This window comes from Phodopus roborovskii, unplaced genomic scaffold, assembly GCF_943737965.1.
Source record: "Phodopus roborovskii unplaced genomic scaffold, PHOROB, whole genome shotgun sequence".
NCBI classification, from domain to species: Eukaryota; Metazoa; Chordata; class Mammalia; order Rodentia; family Cricetidae; genus Phodopus; species Phodopus roborovskii.
Window position 1 is genome coordinate 6,042,555 of NW_026125278.1, and position 19,686 is coordinate 6,062,240.

The 19,686-nt window shown below is 41.7% G+C and overlaps 1 protein-coding gene across 3 annotated transcripts in view; it reads right to left on the reverse strand.

Annotated features, from left to right (window-relative positions):
* Positions 1-6,454: 6,454 nt before the first annotated feature.
* Prkacb (protein kinase cAMP-activated catalytic subunit beta) overlaps positions 6,455-19,686 on the reverse strand; it is an 89,780-nt gene continuing 76,548 nt past the window's right edge. For all 3 annotated transcript variants that reach the window (XM_051195023.1, XM_051195013.1, XM_051195031.1), the window contains exons 9-10: positions 14,504-14,668; positions 6,455-9,741 (exon numbers count right to left, since the gene is read on the reverse strand). In XM_051195023.1, coding sequence (XP_051050980.1) covers positions 9,616-9,741; positions 14,504-14,668 — 291 coding nt within the window. In that variant the 3' untranslated portion in view covers positions 6,455-9,615. The remainder of the gene's footprint in view (positions 9,742-14,503; positions 14,669-19,686) is intronic.

Sequence of the window (19,686 nt, forward strand, 5' to 3'; positions counted from 1 at the left end):
ACTAAATACCAGCTGCTACCATGATAACAGATGATACCACACCCACGTGTTCATGGCTGAGAATCACTGCATGGGACAGAAAGAAGCTTAGTGAGGACAACGTTGTGAGGAAAGGGGAGACTGGAGGCTAGGGTGTGGAAGGCTGGTGTGTCTTATGCAGAAAAGTGATGCCTAGACCGAGGTCTACCCTAACATGATACCTGCCACAGTGGAAGTGAATATAGAAATGTGAAGCATGCTAAGGCCTCGTGCCAAAGAGCTGTGGGCCACTCCCTGCCTAAGTCTAGTCACCCTTTCCTTGATGCAATAAGGACATGGTGGCAGCTCCAGCCCCTCTTTATCTTGTTTCGGTTTTATGGATGATCTCTGAGAAACTGTTTCCTAAGTACCTTCAGTCTATCAGAGTGGATTGTGGTTGAACACGAATAGCCTAAAAGCAAACTATTTCTTCCCTTGGCTAAACAGTTGGGAGTATTTGGAGGCAGAGGAAAGATTAATAAAGGGTAGACTACATTTTCTCTGTCCGGAGTCTGGTATGAGGCATGGCTAAGTTCCTTCAGGATTCCGTAGGCTGAAGGTCAGCAGCTCTCGAGGAATCCTCCAGAACTGCATCACCTGACTGGGACTGGTGAGACCGCTAGTGCCGTGGACTGAAGAGTTACTGTCAGGGGACGCCTATGTCTTCAGACTCAAGCCTGCAGCCTCTCTAACAAGCCTCTCCGTCTCCGTCTCTCTCTCTACCTCCCTCAGTTCTGTTCCTTTGCAGAACCATAAGTAATGCCATATAAGATAAATTTTGTCACTCATTTGTATTTTGAGTCTTTATATATTATTATTTCCTCTCATAATCCTTTCTCCTAAGAGTTTGATGATTTCCCAGAAGAAAAGAGGGAAGAAAAACCATAAAGCTCCAAAGAAGGATTTAGGAGGAGTGAACCTTCCTTTGATTCTCTTGTCCATATGCTGCTTGAAATAATTAATGAAAAGATATCTCTTTAGTTTGAAATTAGGTAAAATCACAATCTTTCCCTAGAACATATTTATTTCTGTACAAAATTATTATTTTGAGATGGGATTTGCCTTGCAGCCTAGGCTACCTTGGGATGGAGTACATAGGCCAGGCTGTCTTGGAAATCGAAATTGGGATTATAGACAGGTCCTCACTGTACCAACCTCAGATTGATTGGTCTGTCACTGGCCAGTGAGAGGTCTGGACTACCACCAACTCCCTAAATATTGAAACAAGACTCTATAGAGTCCCCTTATTTTCAGCAAAAATTATAAGGAATGCAAATAATCTAGCCAAGTTTGAAGGAGAAACTATCAAATAGCCTCAGATTTCAGATCATCAGTAACCTTGCTGCAGCCTTTCCTTTGAACACATAGAGAGTGGGCTGAAGAGAAAGCTTGAGGAATAAGCAGGGGGTAGCAATTCTACAAACTGTATGTGTTGGAAAGTATATTAGAAAGAATTCAACTTCCTTCTATGTATCCTATATGTAAACCAATTCTATGAAAGACAGTTTGCCAGAAGAAGCTGAAATGACACTTGTGGCGGAATTTTAAAGGGAATTTGTGTATTGTGTGTGTGTGCGGGAGAGGGACACACACACGTGGAGGTCAGAAGTCAACACAGGGTTGGTCCTCTTCCCACTGTGTGGGTCGTGGGGACTGAACTCATCAACAAAGTATCTTTATTCACAGAGCCTTCTTGCTAGCACTGCAACTGAGTTTATCACAAGTAAAAAGCTGAAGTGAGAATCAAAAGGATAAAGTTCCCTTCCCACAAAAGATTTACAAAATCATAACACAAACCTGTGGGGTTAGAGCCATTTCAAAATTACTGTCAGCTGCCTGCGTCCTTCCACAGTAAGAGAGGAACCAGATGACTTTTACCATTTCTCATTTTCTCCCTGTGTGACCTTCAAGGCTTGATTTTGTTGTTTGTTGTTGTCATGTTAGTCTGTTTGCTAGGGTCTGAAACACACTGGCTCTGAGTGACCACAGCTGCTTTAATGGGCGCTTCATGTTCTCAGGTTCACGTGGACCTTGGCCTTTGTCACTGCTTCTGCTATCAGGTTTTTATTTATGCCCACTTGGATATGAAGGAAGGGCCTGAGGGATTTTTCATTGCTAACTTAAAGGAGCCTGGCTTCTACCTTTAAATGCAGTGCACCTTGGCTGGGTATAATACTCTTGGCTCATATATTTTTGTCCTGTACCTTTGCGGCCTTTGCACAATTTGGGAGTCCATGAAAAAAGGCATGGGGAGCTACAGCCTTGTCTTGGAGTAGGGCATAGCTTGACTGCTGTTTTGTTTGTATGCACAGTCTTCTACATCGCAGGCTGGCCATGAACTAACTTACTATGTAACTGTGGAGAACCTTCAACATATGATCCTTCTCTTCCCGCTGCTTGAGTGCAGGAGATACAGTTGTGTCCCACTATGAGGGGTCAAACTTAGGGCTTCTGGAGTGCTAGGAAGCCCTCTACCAACTGAGCTGTGTTCCTGGCTTCAGTGGATTGACTGTTATGCACAAAACTTTAATTGTCAAAATTAAAAATCTTCCTCAAGATATGTCTTAGTGTCAGAAGGTCTGAAAATCTACTCTGACAAAAAGAGAGTGCTATTTAAATATATACATTTAGTTCTTTCGTTTTAGAGAAACACTTCTACAATACATTTGGATACCTTTTCTATTTCCATTCATCAGTTTCTCAGTTAAGGAATGTCAACAGTAGATTATCTTTATTCTCTGTATCATTTGCCATTTCCGTTATCTGCCATCCTTTCCTTCTGTTTACTGTAAGGACCTCGGTGTAGTTAGAACAGTTTCTATGTGTCAGTCAGTCTGTCCTTCAGCTCTCGTCTGGGAAGATGTTTATCTTGCTTTCATTGTGATTTATGTGCATAAAAATTTTAAAACATGCTCTGTCATTGCCCTGTGCCTTGGGAGAGACATTGGGAGGAAACAAGAAAAGGTTTGAATAACTTCACAGGTTCGCCCAACATGCATTCTCCTGTAGGTCTGGAAAGCCGTTCTGTGTCTATCTCATGCCCCAGTCCCAATGGACATATAAACATACCTGGGGTTTTCTCTATCTCTTTTTGTTTTCCATTCGTAATTTTCAGAGACTCCTTTTCCTGAAAGATGGTGGTAGGTCTCTAATAAAGGTCTGTTCACAGAAATCTTTCACCTGGAGCAGTAATTCTTTTTTTTATTAAACCATAAGTTCTCCCTTCATGACGACGACTGGTCATCAAGTACAGTGTATGAAGGCACCATAAGGACAACTGCCAGGGTCCAGTCAGGAAAACACAAGTCACACCAGCCATGTAGCAGAACAGATTTATGCATGGAAGAGACCGATTACACAGCCAAACAACAGTCCTTTATATGACAAAAGAGTACAAGCACCTAAGAAGGTGGCTTAGAAAGCCTGCTAAAATCAGACATGGCAGATAGAGAACTAGGCACCAGCAGGGCATTCTGTGGGTTAGGAGAAAAGAGGAGGCAGGGGCTGCAGAACTGAGGCTGAGCCACACAGTAAAGAGCAGGCCATGAGTTGGACAGTGGATAATATCCACAATGGATAATATCCACAAGATGTTGCAGAAACAGAGGGAGAGGATGGCAGGAAGAACCTTAGGTTACCTTTCCCTGTTCTTTAGTCTTTTATCATCATTCCACCAGTCAGGTCTATCTGGACCACGGAGGGCTAGCCACCTAGGTCTTTCCACACCTGCTAATCAAACAGTGGTCACCTAGGTAAAAAAAAAAAAAAAAAAAAAAAAAAAAAAAAATTGGGTTTTAATAAAAAGCCTTCTGGTGTCTTGGGTTAGTAAGAAATCACTCATTTGAGAATCATCTAATGACTTTGTTGCAGGAATCCTGGTTTTTGCTCTGTTTGGAAGTTTACAGGTCTGATTTATATTGGATTCAGAGTTGAGACTTTATCTTGAGAGTGTTTCTTCTGTAAGTTCATTATTGCCACTGTTTCTGTCCCCTCCTTTAGAACAATTAGATAATTATGTCCTATGGTGAAATTCCCATATTTATTCATATTTTCCATATGAAGTATTCATCCTAGGGGGCTGGAGAGATTACCTGTCAGTTAAGAGTACTTGCTGCTCTTGCAAAGGACTCAAATTTGCTTCCAAGCTCTCAGATGGTGGCCACCAACCACCTGTAACTCCAGTTCCGTGGGACCCAGTGCCTTCTGTGACCTCCACAGGCACACTAGACACAAAAGTAAACTTAAAACAATAAAAAAGAAAAACCTTTAAAGGTTGACTCTGCTTTTCTAGATGTACCCCTTTAAAGGTAATTAAGGCGGGGGATGGACTTAAGGATACTTACTCATCAGTTGGTTTGAGGATGGCATGAGCTCAGGTTAGCTAGATGGACCTCAGGTGATCAAAGCAGTGTTCTCCCTTGGTGCTAGAGACCAAACCTTGGGCCTTGTACACACAGGAAAGAACATCTCTGAGCTGTCCCACCAGCCCTATCACAGGAGCCTTTACAGGTGAAGACAGGGGATAGACAGGTCCAGTCATGTACTGTGAGGACATGACCCAAGGTTGCTGGTTTTGAAGACAAGAGAAATGGTCTTTCAAGTCAAGGGAAGTAGTTGCCTATGGGAAGCAGTGGAGAAAGGCCAGGAAACGAAATCCCGCTGAGGCCCCAGAAAGAAAGTCAGCCTTGCTTCTATCCCAGCTTAGCCCAATGAACTTCACTGTGGATGTTAGGCATGCGTAGTTACGAGGTAATATTACACCTCTTCACTTAAGCCACTCAACTTAGGAAGATTTGTTAGAGCAGTAACAGGAAGCAAATACCATAAGGTCATCACCCATTGAGCCCTTCTCCCGAAGAAAACAGGCAAGGATGATCCAGTCAGAGTTACTGCCAACATCACTGTTAATGAGTGAGCCAACTCTCAAGTTTGGGCAGAATGAACTTCCTGTACCTTTCCATGTACAATTTGAACTGCTCTAAGAGAGTAGCTTAATGCTCAGAGAAAATCTGTGTGGGAGTGAGTAGTGACTTGAGTGAGCCACGTTTTTTCCAACTCTCAGAGTCCCCAGTAGCTGTCTGTATTCCAACAGAAGAGAGGGTACCTAGAGCTTCATGAGTACAATGAATCTCTCTCCAACTTTTAAAAACATCGGTTCAACTGTGGCCAAGTGCCGAGCATCTGGGAGGCCAACACAGACCTCTCAGAATGTGGGCACGTGAAGTTCTGCGAGTGCTTTAATTTCTGGTCCCTCCCAATAGAGCACTGTTGGCTTACACCTCTTGCAGTTCCGGAGCCTTGAAGTCCAAGATCAAGATCTGGCGGAACTGACTTCAGTAGAGATGTCTCTGTGGCTCATAGTGCTGTCTTCTGCCCACACTATCTTCATCTCATCTTCTTTTGATGTTACTGTCCTAATTTCTCAGAAAGCCACAAGTCCTACTGGACTGGGCACTGTCCATCCAAACTAGTTTTTACATTAATCACCCCAAAAACCTTTTTTCCAGCTATAATTATATGGTGAGATACTGGGAATCAGGATCATATATGTAATAGATGAACACACACATACCATATTTTTCTTTTTGGTGGGGGGAGATGAGGCCTCTCTTTCATAGCCCAGCCTATGATGCTCTTGTTCCAGCCTCTTGAATGCTGGGATTTCATGTGTGCATCACCATACTTGGATGGCACGTCAATTTTGTTTATGGCAAAATTTGAATTGAGCCCCTCTAAGCACAAAGACTATCAAGTACATATTCAGGAAAGCTAAAATGAAAACAAATATTTATCTTCACACCCAACACTGTGTATGTGAAATTTTATTGTTAATTGGAACTCAAATTATAATAGTTATAGGATAAAGACATGCCCAGAGTTTTATAAGAAAATGAGAAAACTAGGATTTATATTAAGCCCGGATAATGACTAAAAAAATTAGCACTAGAAACAGAAAGAATGTTAGAAAATGCATTATCTTTGTAAATGTTTGCAAAGACCATCAAACAAAATTGCAAGGTATTAAAATAATTACCTAAAACTGATGATTTGCCAAGGCCAGCTGCCGTTGTAGCCACATACACGGAATGGACTAACAGTAAAGGTAGAGGTGAGCTCCAAAGGGGACCCTGAAGAAAAAAGTACACTCTCCTAGCTCACTGCACGTGAGCATGAGGGTCTAGCAGCATGCATTTTCATTGTTAGGAGAGATCTGGAGCAAAATGAGGAAGTAGGAACACTTCTTAACAAACCTGGGTTACACCCAGCAGTGTTGCAGTCAAGGTCTCATTTGAATAGAATCATTGATAGTCATCCTTTCATTGCTCAGCTCTCAGCCCTAAACATCACTTCAACTACCCGGAAGTCAGAAATCCTAACCATCAGCAGAAAAAAAGTCCAAGACGAAGGACTTAGGGTGAAATTCAAAACTCAACAGTTTTTACCTTTTAAAGATACTTTAATTTTGCGGTTATTGATGGATTAAAAAACACATTTTCAGCATTTCCTAGCTATAGTAGTGCATAGGAAATCTGGCTCTAAACAGAGAATTAATGAAATAACAACACACCTTACATCTTACACCGAAAGCTTACAGTTTACAAGGTGCTTTTACATACATTATTTCATTGGATTCTTACAACAAGCAGAAGGAAAGAAAAGCCAGTCGGTGGGAAAGGATAATCGTCTAGTTTTGGGCTTACAATGAGCACTTTTTTTTTTTTTTTTTTCAGACCAAGGGGCAATCAGTACGGGAACATACCAAGAACAAGACCGCAATACCCATGAGCCATGGTATCTTTTAGGTAGGTTGACAGTTTGATATCAAGTGTATATTTAGCATCAGTGAGGGAGTATGGAATGGGACAGACAAGGGTCTTATGATAGTCAAAGGATTTTCAGGCATTTTAAGAGGTAAGAGGAAGGATGCACAGAAGTGTATCACTGTACAGAAACCTACTTCAGAGTATGGTGTCCCTTAAGCGTATCAGATAGAGGGGACCTTGGGCTCACACGGGGAATCGAAAGGGAACCCAAAACGTGCCTGTCCAGCTCTCCTGCTGTTTGCAACTACATCACTGCAGTAAGTTTCACCATCAATCCAGGCTCCTTCCTGAACAATGCTATTTTCCCTTCCTTCCTTCCTTCCTTCCTTCCTTCCTTCCTTCCTTCCTTCCTTCCTTCCTTCCTTCCATTTTCTGGGCAAAAACATTTCTTCTGTTTTGTGTAATATAATTCGAGTAAAATACTGGTTTTTGCCACTGACTTATTTCAAGTTTTAAAGGAAATCCTTTTGGCTACACTGTGGCTAAAAATGGGAACTTTTGGTATGTTAAATATATTCTGATTTAGTGTACTTGATTAGTCAGAAACAGACCGACCCCTTAGACACATCTGACAGCTTGCTCACGTACTTCAAACAGACAGTGAAATGGATGGCCGAGAAGCCGCAGAAACCAATGTATGTCTAGGGGCCATCTACCTGGGCAGACTCTAGCTGGGTACTAATGATTTCATAGAAAAAAATATTTTTAGGATTCATAGAAATCTGTTCAATTTTGAAAACTAAAGTATAATAATCAAATTGTCATCCCCATGATTTATTGAAATAATTTTACAATAATATACAACAATGCTACCAGAGAATTTGTAGCATACATAAAACACAATGATTAGCATGTTCTTGGGTTTAAATGAAACACAAAAAAAAAACTAAATATTTTATACAAATGATGCTTTTAAGTTATTAACACAATGACATATCTTTGTTACATAAGACTTGCTACAGCAGAATATTTCAATTTTTCTTGCACATTTTAAATACAGGTGGACCAACTGAAATCATTATTTGTCTTTGTGGGACATTACCATGCAAAAACACTTGACAACCAAAAGACATGCAGATAGGTGGAGAGAAGGTCTCAGGTAGGACTTCTCAATGTCTTCAAGGGTTTAGTGAGGGCGGGTGCATATGAACAGGACTGGTGTCAATGACCTACCTGCACCAGTAAGGAAGCAGATTGAGGTTTATTTTTATATATATATATATATATATGTATGTATGTATATATATACACATTAGGGCTTGTTTGACTTAAAACAACCTTATATGCTTGCTCACAAAATGGAACATTTTAAACCATTTGAGTGAGTTGATAATTTAAGGTAGGCCACTGATACAGAGAGAAAATGAGATGGGAAAATTAAAAGCAAAGAAAAAATAGTAAAAAAAAAAAAAAAAAAAAGTTAACCCATTTATTCACAAGGGAACACTGAACTAGGTGTGCAAGAGTGCTTGAAATTTCCTCATGACGGCAACATTGTGAAGTCAATTGGCAAAGTATAAAAAAAACTAAGGAAACACAAATATCAAAACTGTATCTGCATGATCAAATACTCTGTCTACACAGAAAAAAAAAAAAGAGGTTAGAAATTCTAATGTATCTAAAGATATCACGCCTCAAAATTAAAATACAAACGTGGCAGTCTCTTAAGCTGTGCCTCCTCCCCCACTGCCTAGGCAGGGGATAAAAGTCGAAGTTTCCACAGTGTCCTCATTTTAATACGTCACAACAGTAAGCAACAGCAACTTCTTTTCTTCTTACCTGTTATGAACTGAAGCAAACAGACAACTTCCCTGAAAGGGCAGTACCTCTATGCTGTAAGTAGGGATCAAGGCTTTCACTGGCTTAGTATTTATCCAAATCCATGTTCCCTTTAGTTTTCTCGTTTCCCTTAAGAAACCGCCCATGAGACTATCTGAGAAATTTCACAATGTGTGACTTTAGCAGTCATGCTCTCCTAAAATACTGGCTAAAACCCTCATGGAAGAGTGAAGGCTTAGAAACCTCTGAACACTCTTCTAACCCACAGAGATGTTGGTACTCGAGAGATGGCCGGGCAAGGTGCCGCGTCCGTCCCCAGGTCTCTTGACTGAAGCATCTGTCTGGTCACTTAATTTCTCACAGAGAGAAGAATATTAAAAGGCAAAGGGAAATGAAGCGTCTGGTCCAGGAATCCAAACTGCTAGGCTAGCCACTCTGAATTTATTGCCACATCAGTGACTCCTGAAAAGTTATTATCTTTACTTATGCATATTCCCTTGGTGATAAGACATTCTATCTTCAAAAATTCTAAGAGTTTTGGCAAAACTGAGTCCGAGCTACTCAAAATAAAAATAACCGTTAGAGAGTTTATCTTCAAGCCACTGGTCAGCAAAAATATCGCTCAAAACTACAAAAAGCAACACGTAGCTTTCCTTTTAAATACCACACAGCCATAACACTGCCACCCGAAACACCGAGAAAATATAAAGTGGAGTACTGGTCAGAAAAGTTAATGGAAAGGATGCAGGGGGGTGGAGGAGAACAACCCAACAGTAGGAAAGTGGTGCACACTGTTATGGCACGGACGATGCTTGCGGAGCGGTGCCTTGGTCACAGGTGGTTGCACAGTGCACACTGATGATGCAATACGGACCTCACTCAGTGGCTGGAATGAAGGAACTTGGTAACTGCTTCAATGAGCAGGGCTCGGCTCCACCTTCCACCTCCACAGCGTGCAAAGACTAGTGTGAGCTCGAGGCCATCTTTCCCCTCCCTAAAATTCACAAAATTCTTTCCCACATTTTTCTGTTATAGAGACACGGATTTCTTCTTCTTCATAGTCATCGAAGTTGCTGGTGTCTCCAGAGCCTCTGAACTTTGGTATGAATGGGGCCTCAACCTACAATTGACATCAAGAGGAAACAGAAAGAGAACAGCTCCTCAGAGACTTGCAAGCACCGAGGACAATGAACCCCGCCCGCCTCATGCACTCACTCTGCATCTTTAAATGAGTCCTTGACGTGCAATGCACTAGAAGTTAGCTAGCATCTCACATTTTCATTTGAGAACTGCAACAAAATACTAATGAGGCTTCCAGGTTAATTAATCAGTGACCAGCATCAAAATTCTGGGTATATGTTTAGAACACTCTTTAGCATTTTATTTTATTTTTTGTCAATTTATTTCCAAAGTCTTTACTATTTTATTGTTCAAATTCCTTTCTACCAAGATTAGCCAATACATTTTATACATTTAAACTTTTCTAATTCCCAAGTGTACTTAAAGCCTCTGAATGTCAAAAGTCTAAGTAGAAATGACCTCACAGAATCACAGAACTGTCAAATTCCAACATTTCATTTCGACTCTGAAAATAAAATGTCTTTCCATATAATCTTATGGTGTACTAAATATGTGTGAGGATAAATTGAAAAGCTGAAATGATTGCTGCAATTTACATAGCAGATATTGGATTTATAATCACACACACTTGTTCCATCCTCCACCTCCACTTTAACAGACTGCAAGAAAAGCATCCCCATTACCACTTAAAATATTACAAAAGGGAGCTAACCAAATTCATGCCACTAGTGACTGAAGCCGGCATCAAACTGCCTAGGGATCTTTCTTCTTTGTGCAGCAGTTGCCTCGTTAACAATTTCCACTGCACCTCATTACTACATGTACAGCTATTTACTCATAAATTATTCCCATGAGTGACTATATCAACACATCATTGCTTATAGATAAAATATATACGTGAAAAATATAAAGATACTTGAAAAGAACAAGGTAAGAAATAAGTGTAAGTGGAAATTGTAATATCTTCTGTTTCCCAGTTAGCTCCCTGGCATGCTGTGCTTGGGACAGCATTTTATTGTATACAGAATGAGCCAAGCAGACAATTACTTCATTTCTAGGCAAATGGTGCTTTAGAATCAGACCATCTCTGGAGATTATTGTGAAGTATGTGTTGTCCAGTCCACTTCTTCAACACACGCACAGGCACATACACATGCACATGTGCGTGTGTGTGCGCGCGCGTGTGAATTTGGCTATTTCATTGTTCATAAACACTAGCCAGGGAACAAAAGGCTGTGAGCTATTGAAATTTACTGTCTTATTTTTGCACTGCTAAATGTGCAACTGAAAAGATATTGAAACTAATGCCTACGTTAAGGTGCTGATTATTCTTTGTAATTGCCGCCACTCCTCACCCCTGCATCTCTGATAAGGGAGACTCAGCTGTCCATCAAAGTGCTTCACCGTGCCCTGGCCTGTCAGCATGCTCCACCTCTGCTCTGGGTACTTAGCAGTTTACTATTCGGGATGACGGGATGAGTCAAGCTCTCTCTGAAACACATGAAGTCTAGACGGGCAGCAGCAATTCAGTTCCACGATTTTAGAAAGAGTACTAACTCCCGTGCAACATGAACACATTAGCATGTGTTTACTGAGTATTAGCACAAAACTACTATTTGTTTTTTTTTTTTGGTTTTGTTTTTCAAAACACGTTTTCTGTATGTAGCCCTGGCTGTCAACCAGGCTGGCCTTGAACTCAGGGATCTGCCTGCCTCTGCCTCCCAGGTGCTAGGGTTAAGGACATGTACCACCATGGCTGCTTTACACTTCAGAACTCTTTGAAATACTAACAAATCACAAACACATCCCAGAAATACATACAATTACAACAACGACTAACCATAAACACAATAGCAGAGACGATAGGAACAGTAATGGTAAGCAGTTGGCTGGAGAAAGTAAAGAAGGGCTTCTTCTGACATTTACAAGGAAGAAATACAGATAAATTCTGTATAAGAAAGTTCCAGTTATATGGGGAGCTTAAACAATTGCTGAGTGCCAGTAAATGGCTGAATAAACGTGGAAGCGTGTTCTGTTCAGAAACAGTCAAGTGTATAATAGTTTAGGACTAGTAAGGGCCTAGTCAAGGTCCCTCAACAATGCTACCACAGAAACAGGCTAATTACTGTACAACAATAAACAAGGAATTCTAGCTCTGACAGCTGGAAGGAGACGGTATCAACAGACCCTTGCAATGGCTCCGTGATGGGGCAGTGGGGTCGCCCACTGCAATGTGTACTAGCAGCACTTGTGAAAGAAGACTGAAGCTGGGATCTACGGCCACAGAAGAGACACAGTGACGAGGGACAAGGAACAGAGTGGGAAGACACCCAGTGTCAAAGAAGTCATGTCTGGGAGAGGAGGACTCAACATTTGTCTACACACCTAATTACCAGAGTATAAAAGGAGCCTGAACTAACTCTTCTAGTCTTTCTCAACACACTGAGCTTCCTGTTGTATTCTCTATCTTAACCTGCGCTTTTAAGAGTGATAAAGCTCATGTTTACATAGTTGAGACTATGTGCTTAAGATCATGCTGTCCTGGGCAGTTGCCTGACTCAGGCTCACATCTTCCTAGGAAGAGTTCAGCTCCCTCCACCACCCCTATCTCCTCCCACCCTCCCTCTCTCCTTCCTGTTGAATCAGCCTTCCCCCCTTCTCATAAAGATTCAAAGTTACAAATTAAACAGGTGATGTGCAATATCCGAATGTTTTATGAAACAATGTGTTGTTGTTCAACACCCTGTGTCTTCCTTTTAATAATAATGTTAGGAAAGAGCCCATTCCCCATGGAGGGAAACTCCCTTAGCCTAGAGACACTAGGCCCTACCCCAAATGACTTGACCGATTTTGATGACCCCTCATGGAAGGCCTCACCCTCCCTGGGGAGTGCTGGGGATGGGATGGGGGGTTGGTGGGGAGCATGGGAGATTGGGAGGGAAAGAGAATTGAGATCGATTTGTAAAAAAAAAAAAAAAAAAAATTAAAAGGGGGAAAATAAAATTCTCAAATAAGATGAAAAAAAAAAATAATGTTAGAAGGGATTTAAAAAGCCTGTACTGTGGTTCATACCTATAATCCCAGCACGGGGAAGCCATGTCCAGAGCATAGTTCCAAACCCTTGAGTTAGAGTGAGACTCTATCTCAAACAAACAAACAAACAAACACACAAAGAAACACACACACAAACACCATACAAAACCCAGGAAGAGGAGGCAGGCAGATTTTAAAGTAGTAGCGTGCTCAGATGTGAACCGGGTGAATCTGGGTTCAAACCCAGGAGCTAGAGCGAGCGCGGACCTTAAGGCAGCTATCTCAGTCAAATGAGAAACCGTAACAACAACAACAAACCCGCAAACCCAAAACACATTAATCCCACTTTTCATGGGCAAACTTCAAACTGGCGAGAGCCCGCTTAATAACTGCAAAGAACGGTGTAGAGGAGGCACAGAGCAGGTTTAAGGAGCTGGGGAGTCTACTTTCATCACCAGGGTCCTTATTTGTGACTACATAACAGGTGCTGAGCTACAGATGCCCAGAGCCGAGCTCCCTGGGACTGGCTCTGAGCTCTGGTACCCTGTGGGGCACAGCCGCTACACTGCCCTCACAATTTCAGCCTTGCTACGTTTTCTATTAGTTGAATCTTAGAATTCTTCCATAGCTTCATTTTGATAATCTTTGGAAATGTTAATGAATTAGGAAAACTGCTTTCAATATGAAACAGAGGATTAAATTCTCTCCCCTCAGGAAATGTGCTGTGGTTGCTCCTCATGAACTGCGGCAAACGTCAGAAACATCAGAAGCTGTGGGTTTTCTGGGGCTGGGGAGGGGAGAGCTAAATATATACATCTCGTGCAAGCTATTTTTAACTCAGCATTTAAGAGCGATGGAGTTAACAGAGCAAAATCTTCTCCTACGTTCCTCAATTTATTAGCACAGAGTAGCGCTGCTACTGTGGCTGCTAACTGGCTACCTGGGAAATAAAGCTAGTCTCTTTTGAATACACCGTCGGCCGGCTAGAGCTGCCCTCTATTTAATCGTGTGCCACACTAGTGCTACGTGGAGGGATGCTAACTACGTCAGCAATTCCTGAGTAGAATTTAGTCTCCCCCAATGAAGTCTTCAAATGGACAAGGGACAGCTGTATCTGGCCACACGCGGGCTACATGGGTCAGTGGCTCTTGCCAGAGACACGATATAAAACAAGGAAGATAAAGTTCCTGTTCTCACGAAATAGTCTAAAATGAGAGCAAGTGTATAAAATGCCAAGGAAGCACATGCTTCAGGGCAAACGGAACAGTGAGACGATAACGTAACTTTGAAGGATTGATTGTGTGGGGAGCTGAGAGGCCGACGTGAAGAGGGCTTAATGTGTGAGCCGGCGGCCAGGTCTGCCCGTGAAGACAGGAACAGTGGCAACCCTAGCAATGCCCACAGCAAGGCCAGGGTAAAACTGACAACATCCCATGGCTGAGGCCGACTCAGTGTCTGTCTGGTCATGTCCAGATTCTGGACTGTACTCGGTTATACGCCGTCTTTTAATGTGACGTTTAGCAGCTTTGAAATGCAAACCTGTAGAATATTGTCTAGAACCCAATTTCCACAGTATTGTCAAGAGTCAGCACAGGCTGGGAAAACTCGGGAAGTTTCTCTTTTACAGAGGAGAAGGAAAGAAGGCATTTGGAGAGAGATCCCGCAGAGGACTTGTTTAAAAGATAAAACCATTTTAACTGCTGAAGTTGAAAGCATCACAGCTCCAGGACCACCTCCTCAAAGGCTTCCGATTAAGAACAGAGGCTCACCTTTCTCTGGTAAATAGCAATCCAGTCCGTCGTGGCGAACCACTTGTGGGTTTTTATGTCACTCACGCCGTTCTTCAGGTTTCCGAATCGCTTGGTCAGATCCACCTGGAGCAAGTTCCGGAGAAGGTCCTTGAGGTCAGAACTGAAGTGGGATGGGAATCGGACCTGCACAGATACAGCATGTGGTGAAGAACATTCCAAATGGCTGGCGTCTGTTTTGATTTCATACAGGCTTTACAAGTGAGAGATCATCACACCAACAAAGAAGACAGAAGTGACATCCAAATGCTCTTTATGGCATGCCACAGTCTTAAAGGATGAAATCCATTTAGGTAAAGACCTGGAGTTCTCTGAGGGCCTTGTTTCAGTGGTGAACTCCCTTTAAGAACACAGAGCAGTGTCTAGACACTGAACACTTTCAGAAGGCTCATCTGTCTTCAGGAGGGAAGCCCTGCACCTCATAAACCTCTCAACTTAAACTTGTGATCTAAGTGGAGTAAGTGAAAACTCTCAGTAAGTGCATTCGGAGAGGAGGTCTACCAAGGAAGACTCTGAAAAGGGCCATAAACACTCACACTGCCTTTTCCGGCATAGGGATCCATTACATTTGTTAGAGAACCCTTTTAAGCAGAATTCTGCTATTGAGAAATAACACAGAAATGCCAGGAATAACTCAGAAGATGAAATATTAAAATGCAGATTTGGGGGGCTTGGGTGTGCTGCAGGCCCAGTTCCCAGGCATGGGAGAGGCAACTGAGATGTATGGTAATCAAATGGCTTGCTGAAGATGCACAGCGAGGAGGCAGAGTTGCAGTTCCAAACAGACATGTGGATCTCAGCACACACCCTGCTCATTGCTCTAACGCTCCCATGACTAGCAGACTAAAAACAGTATCTAAAAAGGTTAAAACTTCTCTGTAACTTTCATCTTCCTTACTAGAAACCACTGCTGCAAAATAAGGAACATCTACTCTCCACGTTTTAAAATGGGTTCATGGAAGAAACAACTTCTCACAGGAAACACAAAGGGAAAGGGTGGCAGTCCTGAAAAAAACAGATGCTGATGAGGATGGCAAGCAGAGGGAACCCTCACTTGCCATGGGTGGGAATGTAAATTAGCCAGCCACTATAGAACCAATCAAGAGGTTCCACACCACAAACAAAAACCACTGTTCAGCCCAGCATTATCACTCTTGGGTATTTGACCAGAAGAGCTCAAGTCAAGGTGTCACTGAGATCCCCGAGCATCCGTATATGCTGAGCACTCATGTCCATCAGCAGATGGCACATAAACTACACATATGTAAGTGTATATGAGATGAGAGAATTGACCCTGAGGCTAGGAAGGAGACCGAGAAAGACAAAGGTACGAGGGTGTGCACATGGGTAGAGAGCAAGATACTTGTTTGTTCGAAGCCCATCACATGGTACAAATAATATTTGTTATAAAAATAATGGCATTTTCTCCCCATGGTTACACTGGATCAGATTTTCCAGCACTGCATCTAAACATGCTTAGATTCAAAGAATGACTTATTTCAAGTGGCTGTGACTGGGCTTAGAGTGGAATTTGCATGACGTGTACAGAGGTAAAGTGCCAGTGATGCTGTCCATGATGCTCACAATTGCAGACAGCAATGCACTGCACACAAATGATTTCCTGAATTCGGCCAATGTACAATAGAATGCAAGCATCCAAACAAAGTAGTTCTTTATTCTGCAGCTCGAACAGAGTGGTAGTCCTGATTAGTCGACATGGGCAAATGTGTGTGTGTATTCATGTTTCAGAACAGTGGCTCTCAAATGGGCAGTGGTGGTGGTCTGAGAAACTGAGCCATATTTAATTGGGAACTTTCCCCATTGTAGATATACTCCCATTGCCAAATCACATCCTCTTCTCTAAAGATGTTTACAGGTAGCCCATATCTTCCATGGTCCATGCTAATCGTGGCACAATAACCTGGATTCAACAATAGTTTCTATGAACAGGAAGAATGACTAACTTTTCCTTCAAAAACTGTATCAAAAGGAGAATGACTTCTGTCATTATCATCAAATAAAAACACTTTAGTACGTGGAACACTGGAGAGTATTTATGACCTTTCTGACAGTGTGCAACAGGGTAGACAATGCTGACGTAGCTGTACAGAAGCAGATGCTGAAATGGAGAAGTCTAAATCCAGCAGTCTATCGAAGCTGGGATGAGGTTACTGGAAACCGGCCTGGAAAAGGCATCTGCTATGTGACATATGCCTCCCTGAGGGCTTGCTTCTATTTTCCTTAATTTACCTTCCTGTGATTCCTTCCCAACCTTGAGACCATGTTAATTATGCGTTTCCTCGTCATGCACTGCTCAGGTAAACTACGGATCTGTAGAGTAAGCTCACCGTAGATTATGAGCATCAGAATTGTCTGCAACGTTGAAATGCACAGAGGACCTATTCAGTGCCCTTAGGGTGAGGCAGCAAAGATGGAAACCACAGCATTCGTGCAGAGATCACAACTGATAGGCTGTATCCAACATACAAACCTGGCCTGACCATCTACACTGACCTTAATAAGTGGATGAATTTGAATCCACTCTTAATGTAAATCTACTATGTGCTAGGCAGTGATGTGCTTGGGACATACAGGAAACAAAGTAAAACAGAGACCTGCCTTCATGGAAATTTTATTCTGAGAAAGACATGATAAATAATGAGTGCAATTAGAATGATCTAAAAATGTGACATCATTCCTCACGTAGCAACATTGTTTATCACTGAAGAATATGGAGAAAACCAATGGAAAGCTTTTATAGATTTAAGAAATCATTTTTTGTTGCTTTTTGTTTATTTGTTTGTTTTTATTTCTGGAGATTGAGCCTCAAGCATGCTGAGCCTGAGTGTAGCCACTCACTGCAGCCTCAGCCATCCATCTCAAGGTTCTGTAGGAGTGGCGGATGGGGCTTATTCAGGAACCACTCTAGTGACTCAGGTGATGGCAGTTGGCTGGCCATGGAGACAGTGAAAAGCATCTTCAAAGGCAGAGCCAACATGTTTTCCCTGTGTGTTGGACGCGGGACCTCAATCTCTCGAGGCTCAAGGATGACAGGACACCTACCACCACACCTGATCAAACCTCCTCAGCAGAAATAGCTTCCAACTTCCAGCCTCCACTTGATTAATGCATACTCTGTGACCTATGGAAGACCATTTTCAATCTCAATTTACCCACTTAGAATATGAGGGAATATATTTTACTTGACAGTATGAAAGTTTACATAACATTTATGAAAATGTTTTGGCTTTTATCTTATTATAGTGTTGCATTTCCCATCTTTTCAGTCTTTCTATTAGAATACCATTTCAATATTCTTGGCTGAAAGAATTTTAATCAAGGAAGCAGCTTAAGATAGGAAGTCTATAATCTGTTTCTAAAATATCTTAGTCTATGTTGAAAGTTTGACAGAATGGATGACTCTAGCATTGTTTTAGAGGAACTGTGCATACAGCTAATATCATAAACGACTTTATCATATTACATTATATAACATGTGAAACTCAGTCTGAGCTGGGCAGAGTGATAAATCACACTGCTTTCAGCACCAGTTACAGGCTCATGCATTTCAATTTTCGGATAACTTATTTTCTACAAATTTAAACGTATGCATTTATTTCTCAAAAATGAAGCCACATCCAAAAAAGTAAACCAATGTACATTGTTATGGCATCCATGATTTAAATTCACTAACTCGCTTTCCTGCCACTCCCCTCATTTAGCAATAAAATAAGACAATTTGTCTCCACTGAGCTTAATTACAGAAGTTATAAAACTGATTTCTGGCTGATGGAGGGAAACTCTTGTTAATATTCTTCAGTTATTGGCATGGGGGAAATAGTATATAACTAGTAACAATTTTTATGTACTGGAATAAACTCACCAGGTTCAAATTGATTCAAAAAGAGTTTGAATATTATGTCAAGTGGTACTCTATTAACTTCTGGTCACAGCATACTGGAATACATTTTAAGAAACCATTTTTCTAAGAGAACTATTACATTTTCAGTAAAGGAATTTCCTAGCCAAAAGAAAATGCTGTACATTAATTATATTTTCTAAAGATAAAACATTTTCATTCAGTAGGCCTTCTATAAATTGTCAACATTCACACTAGTTCTCAGGGGAACACTCATCAGCCTGCATTCCATAAGTGAAAAGAGAGCTGAGGCATTAAAATACATTTATAAGAACTGTCTCTAAGGGAAACATAACAAATCCAGATGGGTGCCGAGTTCTACATTCACTGTGTTCCCAGCAGTGGTAGAATCATCTGCTCAACAAGCCAAGTAAGACTCATCTGGAAGCAGGTGTCCATATGATTACTAAATCACCAGCACAAAATGTTAAAAATGGCCCCAGGTTTTATGAAAATAGCACAACTGCTTTTGTATTTCATGAACACGACATTTATTGGCTTGGGGACACAGCTCAGTTGGCCAAGTTCTTGTCTACAATGCACGAAGCCCTAGGTCTCATCCTAGCGCCTCAGTATAAAACTGGTCTTCCTGGCACAAACACTCAGGAGGCAGAGACTCAGGAGGATTAGAATTTCAAAATCTTGTTTACCTACACGGTGAGCTTGAGGCCAGCCTTCAACACATGAGATCCAGTAAAAAGAAACATGTGAATACTTCTAGGTCAATTTAACTATAGCTAAAGCCAAGCAGAAAATGACATTTTAATTTCCTAAAAGAGCAGTAACAAAGATAGCTTAGACAAACACGTAGTGGTGTATTTATATATGTGTTTATTGTTTAGGATGCAGGATGAATGCAGAAAAGACAGCATAGTAGGCCTGAGAACACTGGCCTTACAGATGGCTGCTTCCAAGGTCCATGTCTGTCAGAGATCTGAACCTTGAGTGATGTGCCGGTTCCTTACACTATGTGAAACTTTCCCTGAACAAGTGTGGCTCACCATGTACAGATCTATAGCTCACATGGTTTATCTGAATGTGTGCTTACATTGTGAGAGGTCAGGACTTTGCTCTGTGGTAAGTAGATGGTGTGTGGATGATGAGCTGGCAATAAAAACACTGGGCACTGAGTCTTTCAAGGCTGTCACTGGCATGTAACATTCTCTACATGTGCCTTTTAGTGACTTGATGCTGGGGTAGTTAAATTCCTTCCCTGCAGCACTCC